Consider the following 7,783-nt stretch of genomic DNA (forward strand, 5'->3'; position numbering starts at 1 on the left):
AAAGCAAAATAATGAGCTGAAAATGGAGAAGTTTTCGATATTCATATCGAAATAATTCCTACTGAACAAGTAAAATAGTCAGTTTTAAATAGGTGTACTTTAGGCCTATATAGGGATCACTGGTCTGCATGGGCAAGAAATACAAATAAATCACTGTCTTCCTCCTGGTGCTTCTCAAAACATATTACTGGCTCATATTAAAATGTAATGACCTTTTAAACACCAGACCAAACTAAAGTCATAACTCATAATCTAAAACACGCGACCATGGCCTGAAATAGCTATTCCATTCACACAAGGCCACAGATGCAGTGTGTAATTAGTACAGCAGCCATAAATTGAAAGAAAAAGAAAAAAGAAACCGAGGGAAAAACTGGAAGAAAGCAATGTGTTGTCTATGCTCAGCATAACTTTTTTCCTTATTTAAATGATACACACATATATAATGCAACTTATCAGTGCTCATATGCTATTTGACACCTGGTTGTTGTACTATTACTAATGTTGATCTTTAAAAATACAAAGCACTGTGTTGTTTGTGCTCTTTCTTATGAGCCATTTTATGCTTTCACTGTGAAAAAGGACATCCCCCATTTCCTCTTTACAGATAATGAATGACTGTATGTGCAGTGTGTGAAGCGGTGTGGAATCACTAAAAAGGTTTAAATGCATGTGACTGAAAATGTTGAATAAAGGCATGTGACCAGACATGTGCGTGTAAACTAACTCAGACTTTATCCATTAGCAGCCAGAGTTATTGCCATTTTCTTAGAACTCATTCAGGCCAGTTTTCATTTATTTAATCAATTGTTGAATTCGGTTTTCTTGCCCAAACAAGACCACATTAATATAAAGCTTACAAAACTGGCACTGATTGCCATATCAGATTAACATTTTAATAAGGTTTTAATTTGGGCAGCACCTAGAACCTCTCAGAGCAAGCATAGCCAAGGTGTCATGTAATGCAAAAGCACAACGTCAATGTCATATTCATTAAACAGGGAGGGTCGAGAGGATAAAAATGGAGCCTACACAGTTTGTTTTGTTCATGAACACAAGACTTAATGTAGTCTACACACTTCACTGATTCTACAATCCAAGACATTTGATTTTAGAATGTTATTTGTAATTCTGTAGAAGTAAATCTGAACTGTTGTGAGATGTCAACAGTAAGGAATAAGGAAGTTTTTATGATGATACACAGGGCAACTTTTTTGAGTAATGTTGCCTAGGCACTTTCCCATTGAGGATGGGTAACACATTTCTGTCTGGATTCTTTAGATCAGTCGTGGGCCCTGTGTCTCACCTGGTTGCCCGTTGATGGCAACGTTGTTCAGAAAGTTGCCCTATATCGAAATAATTCCTACTGAACAAGTAAAATAGTCAGTTTTAAATAGGTGTACTTTAGGCCTATATAGGGATCACTGGTCTGCATGGGCAAGAAATACAAATAAATCACTGTCTTCCTCCTGGTGCTTCTCAAAACATATTACTGGCTCATATTAAAATGTAATGACCTTTTAAACACCAGACCAAACTAAAGTCATAACTCATAATCTAAAACACGCGACCATGGCCTGAAATAGCTATTCCATTCACACAAGGCCACAGATGCAGTGTGTAATTAGTACAGCAGCCATAAATTGAAAGAAAAAGAAAAAAGAAACCGAGGGAAAAACTGGAAGAAAGCAATGTGTTGTCTATGCTCAGCATAACTTTTTTCCTTATTTAAATGATACACACATATATAATGCAACTTATCAGTGCTCATATGCTATTTGACACCTGGTTGTTGTACTATTACTAATGTTGATCTTTAAAAATACAAAGCACTGTGTTGTTTGTGCTCTTTCTTATGAGCCATTTTATGCTTTCACTGTGAAAAAGGACATCCCCCATTTCCTCTTTACAGATAATGAATGACTGTATGTGCAGTGTGTGAAGCGGTGTGGAATCACTAAAAAGGTTTAAATGCATGTGACTGAAAATGTTGAATAAAGGCATGTGACCAGACATGTGCGTGTAAACTAACTCAGACTTTATCCATTAGCAGCCAGAGTTATTGCCATTTTCTTAGAACTCATTCAGGCCAGTTTTCATTTATTTAATCAATTGTTGAATTCGGTTTTCTTGCCCAAACAAGACCACATTAATATAAAGCTTACAAAACTGGCACTGATTGCCATATCAGATTAACATTTTAATAAGGTTTTAATTTGGGCAGCACCTAGAACCTCTCAGAGCAAGCATAGCCAAGGTGTCATGTAATGCAAAAGCACAACGTCAATGTCATATTCATTAAACAGGGAGGGTCGAGAGGATAAAAATGGAGCCTACACAGTTTGTTTTGTTCATGAACACAAGACTTAATGTAGTCTACACACTTCACTGATTCTACAATCCAAGACATTTGATTTTAGAATGTTATTTGTAATTCTGTAGAAGTAAATCTGAACTGTTGTGAGATGTCAACAGTAAGGAATAAGGAAGTTTTTATGATGATACACAGGGCAACTTTTTTGAGTAATGTTGCCTAGGCACTTTCCCATTGAGGATGGGTAACACATTTCTGTCTGGATTCTTTAGATCAGTCGTGGGCCCTGTGTCTCACCTGGTTGCCCGTTGATGGCAACGTTGTTCAGAAAGTTGCCCTGTGCATCATCAGCCTTAGACTTCTGATTATTTACCGAATCGACTGAATCTAGCATGTAAACATAAAGCAAACAGTGTCTGATTCACAAACAAACTCTGCCTCTGAGCCAGTTCATTTAATGAATAAAACCATACAGCACCAGGTCAGTCCAGTTCGTGAATGGATGACTCTTATGAACCAGTTCTTTTTATGAGTCAAAACACTTAGGAAACTGAACTTTGTTGAATGCGTAAAGGGATAGTTCACACAGAAATGAAAAATCTATGCAAAATATTTGAAGAATGTTGGTTACCAAACAGTTTTTCTTACCATTGACATCCATTGTATGCATGCATAAATAAATAAATAAAATAAAATCACTGATACTTCTCCAAAAACAAGTAATTTTAATTTGTATTTAATATATATATTTAGGGGTCAAATTTCATTGCATTTATGCCATCCATAAAAAAAGTATTTGAAAAAACACGTACAGTCTCAACACAACCTGCAATAGCCTAACTGTAACCTATTAAATGCATTTATTATTCGTCATATCTGTTCGGATCAAATCTGAAATGATATCAACATAGTTTATTCGGGTATATTTCCCCAAATATTTCTTCTTCAAAAGTACTAAAAGAATCGTTATTAGGATTCCCATGCCCACCGGCGGCCCCCAGCCAACAGAAACTTTTCTCTGAGTCTCAACGTCAAACTCCTCCCTATCAGCAATCGCATACCACGAGCAGGCAGAGGTGCGGAGCTGCTGCTGTAGTAGTAAGCGGCCAGCAGGCGACACCGTCAACGATCACACGGAAGAGAGAGGAGCCGCTGAGAACACGCTTACCACACAAACACGGCAAGACAGGACTGTCCGCTCCACATCACACATTCATGGCGCTGTGTAACGGGGAGAGCAAGGTCAGTAAACCGGCCTAAGCATGTACAGAACCCGAACTGCTCTACCCGTCCTTGTGCTTATCACTGATACTCTCCACCGGTACTCCCGTTCACACGCGGCCCTGTCCGCGCCTGGAAACTTAGAGCGCGCGGCGGAGCCGGGGCGTATTGCTGTGCCTGATCGTTGTACCTTTATTAAGGCATATTTGGTAATATGGTGAATTTTTACTGTCTGTCCATGCCTACAGCACTCTACCTGGATGATGTCGTGGTATGAGATCATTGCACGCCCCGGGCGAAGCTCAGGCTCACCCGCGAGCAGCCCTGAGAAATAGCAGCATGCGCGTTCAGTTAGCCGGGCTATCGCGCACAAGCTAATGCTAGTTAGCCACAATCGATGTGACAAGCTGAGCTGCCGTGGATAATGAGGGTTCGGAGCTGTGGCTGAAATGAACAGCCACCCGTGAAACACTGTTGAGTTTCACGCAGCTAAAAAGATTTATGCTTTTTTACATTTAAGTAGGGCAAACTGAAAAGTTGAGCTGGTTTGTGTTAACATGCTATTATGAGCTGTAACTGGTGTACAGGCCAGTGCGTTTTCATACTGGAGATTGGCCATGTTTGCTATTTGTTTCATCTTTGCATATTAAAGTACCGGACTAACGGTTCATGTTTGCACTCTTTCAAGTGTTCATTATAAAAACTTTAATCGCCGTTTACCGGCGTTTTCTACTGTTTTGAGTTCGTGCTGCTGTGCTGGAGTCAGTCAGAAAGTGCTGTTTTCGTGCACTCGCAAACCACGTGGGAGCGTTTCGTACTTATAAACTATAGTGAGAGAGGCATGCTTTTGTAGCATGTACTTTATCTGTCTTTACTGGTATAACGGCTGATCAATTTTTACTTCGCTGATCTTGTGTTTGGAGTTTATTTAGAATCTAAAAAGTTATGATTGATGTTCAAGAATTGCTCAAGAGTATAGCGGCCATATATGGTTTAGTATAAGTATATACTGTCCATCCCTCAAGCGTCAATTTTTGATTGTGTTGTGTTAGCATTTTCTTTAGAATTTAAAAAGTTTTGATCCTTGTGCTGGAATTGCTCATCTTGTCATACTTGATATACTATACTCCATATTTTGAGGCCATATAATAATAAAGTGTAAAATATATAAAATTATATTTTTTAATTGAAGTGAATTTATAAAATTTTTATCCTTGTGCAGGAATTGCTCATCTTGATAAATATATAAGTATATACACCCTATTTTGCAGAGGTGTAAAGAGAACCTAAAAAACCATACCTGAGTTAAAGGTGGGGTAAGCGATTTCTGGTAGCCAATGTTGATATTTGAAATCACCAAAACAAACACGCCCCTACCCCAAAAGGGTCTTGCCCCTATTTTGATAGCTCCGCCCCACATATACGTACGCAACCCAGGCAACGATTAGTTATGTGAAACAAAGCAAAACCAATGTTACACCGTGTCTACATCGGACGTGAGCGGCGCGGTGCAACAGATCCCCGTGCTGACACAAATTTCAAATGGTTTTCAATGGTCGTTTGATCGCGTCCAGTGTAGGCAGACTTTAGCTGTTGTAGACACGGTGTTACTCACCTATTGAGAAGAAACAAAGCAACCTCGGCGTCCGATCGCAGGCCTCCGCTCCTTGAGTTCTCTCCAGCACTGGAAAGCTGATCCGATATTTACACGGGTCCTACTTCTTGCCTTATCGTTCCGCAGACGTTTTCCTCTTTTGTTTTTTATCCGCCATCTCTATCTTTCTGTCGCTCGGCTCACTAATGTCCATCCCATGCACTGAAAGCTCTCTCCACCACATCACGAGTAGACACGCCCCTTATTGCTGATTGGCTACAAGATTGTTTTGCTATTCGGCCCGAATCAGTTTTCTAAAGTGTTTTTGAAAAATTACATACCCTGCCTTTAACTGTCAGCTAAGGCCACTACATCCATTGTGTCCATCATTTTTTTGTTTTCCAGTATTTATTAATATATTTTAGAAGAGCATATTGATCCTTTTATAAAAAATAAAAAAATGTATTTAAAAAACCCTATGTAAATGCAACATCAAAACGCAACAAATCCCCGACAGAAAACTGCTGCCGGGTTCTATTTATGACGTGCTGACACAAATTTCAAATGGTTTTCAATGGTCGTTTGATCGCGTCCAGTGTAGGCAGACTTTAGCTGTTGTAGACACGGTGTTACTCACCTATTGAGAAGAAACAAAGCAACCTCGGCGTCCGATCGCAGGCCTCCGCTCCTTGAGTTCTCTCCAGCACTGGAAAGCTGATCCGATATTTACACGGGTCCTACTTCTTGCCTTATCGTTCCGCAGACGTTTTCCTCTTTTGTTTTTTATCCGCCATCTCTATCTTTCTGTCGCTCGGCTCACTAATGTCCATCCCATGCACTGAAAGCTCTCTCCACCACATCACGAGTAGACACGCCCCTTATTGCTGATTGGCTACAAGATTGTTTTGCTATTCGGCCCGAATCAGTTTTCTAAAGTGTTTTTGAAAAATTACATACCCTACCTTTAAAGTGCAGGCACTACCTTACAGTGAAAATTACTCCACTACAAGTTACAAGTCATCAATTTCAAAACAACTTGAGTAAAATTCTGATTTTAACAGTACTTAAGTATTTTACTTAATATAGGCTCAAAGATGCACTATTCAAAGAGACTAGCCAGTGAAAAACAAGAAAGAGTTGATTTGTGTTTATTTTCTAAAACCAGAATAAAACTAAACGCCTTAAAAATTACAAAAACACTATGCTTCAAAAAGGTGTCTTCAGTATAACGGATAATTAAAATAATGTTAAGTAGTTTTTATTTTTTGTTTAATTTGTTTATTGTACTTTTACAAAAATAACAGGATAAGAATACAGAAGAACAGTGAAAAAATAATGTTAAGTAAAATTATAAAGTCAAAGTCTAATTGCACTGGATGAGTTGAGTTCGGCCTCATTGCCATTGCTAAGGCATTCACATAAAGTAGCCTTGTTGACAAGTTTGGGCGAGTAAGGGCAAAACGCACAAGATAAAGTACATTTAGTGCCCTGTAGTTGGTGATAATAAAATATACTGCTGCAGAAAAAACTGCAGCAATGTCATGCAAAATGTAATGTGTAATTGCAACACTCATTACAAATGTAGTGGAGTAAAGAGTACAGATACTTACTAAAAAATGTAGTGAAGTAGAGAGTAAAAGTTGTTAATATCTTTGATACTCTCTCAGTAAATCTACAGAGTATCCAATAAAGATACTCAAGTACAGTAATTAATTAGGCCTACATTTACTCAAATACTTTACACCTCTGCTATTTTGTATACTTATCCTATATAATAATAAAATGTATAATAATATAGAAATCTACAGGAACTTGACCAACCATAGGCAGTTTTGTACTTAAAAAACAATATATAGTAGTGGTTGATGCCAACATGATATCTAAAGAGCTGGCTAGCTGCCCATTATATTATTTATTAATATTTAATATATAAATATGATCATGAAATTGTATTAGATATTTAATAAGATGGGCTTAATTATATGTGATATAACCAAACTGGCTTGAAATGACCAAATTTTTGCCTATCAATCAACTTGCCTGATATCACAAATGTTTAGAAATGACTCCATAACATTTTTGTATGGAGCCAGATCGGCCTCAAAAATAATACATTTATAAAACAAAATTCATAAATGCACAGCACAATTTACATTTACAAAATCCGATTCGTAAATTCAAAACACAATTCATAAATACAGAAGTAAAAGCATAAATATTTCCCCAAATGCTCACACAAAAGCATCTTACCTAAATAAATTTAAAATGTTTACACAAATATGTATATATCAAGTTCTTGAATTAATTTTCATCACACATTTATGAATGATGTTACGTGTATTTATGGATCGTTGAATCTGCATTTGCAAATCATCACACATGCGTGAACTGCTTTGAATTTGTGTGTGGTATTTTTGAGACCTTCCTGGCAGGTTAAGATTCATAAATATCTTTTTTTGGAGGATGTTCCGTTCAGCCAATCGCGATGAGCTTTTAATCCACCAATCAAAACGCTCCTTACTGAACAGACTCAAGAAGCCCAACGCTGCGCTTATACTGTGCATTGTTTCTATGATCGGGTCCTTGCTGTAAAGACATTTTAATGGGTACTCTTTTTTTTTTTTTTTTTTTTTTTTTTTTTTTACCCCTTTTAT

General features: G+C 37.7%; 1 protein-coding gene across 1 annotated transcript in view; it reads left to right on the forward strand.

Annotated features, from left to right (window-relative positions):
• The first annotated feature begins 3,354 nt into the window (after window positions 1–3,354).
• The window catches only part of LOC107671073 (GMP synthase [glutamine-hydrolyzing]), a 32,060-nt gene continuing 27,631 nt past the window's right edge, over window positions 3,355–7,783 (forward strand). Inside the window, exon 1 of the mRNA XM_016463919.1 lies at window positions 3,355–3,556. Coding sequence (XP_016319405.1) covers window positions 3,530–3,556 — 27 coding nt within the window. The 5' untranslated portion in view covers window positions 3,355–3,529. The remainder of the gene's footprint in view (window positions 3,557–7,783) is intronic.

Source organism: Sinocyclocheilus anshuiensis, unplaced genomic scaffold, assembly GCF_001515605.1.
Source record: "Sinocyclocheilus anshuiensis isolate Anshui unplaced genomic scaffold, SAMN03320099.WGS_v1.1 scaffold1382, whole genome shotgun sequence".
NCBI lineage: Eukaryota > Metazoa > Chordata > Actinopteri > Cypriniformes > Cyprinidae > Sinocyclocheilus > Sinocyclocheilus anshuiensis.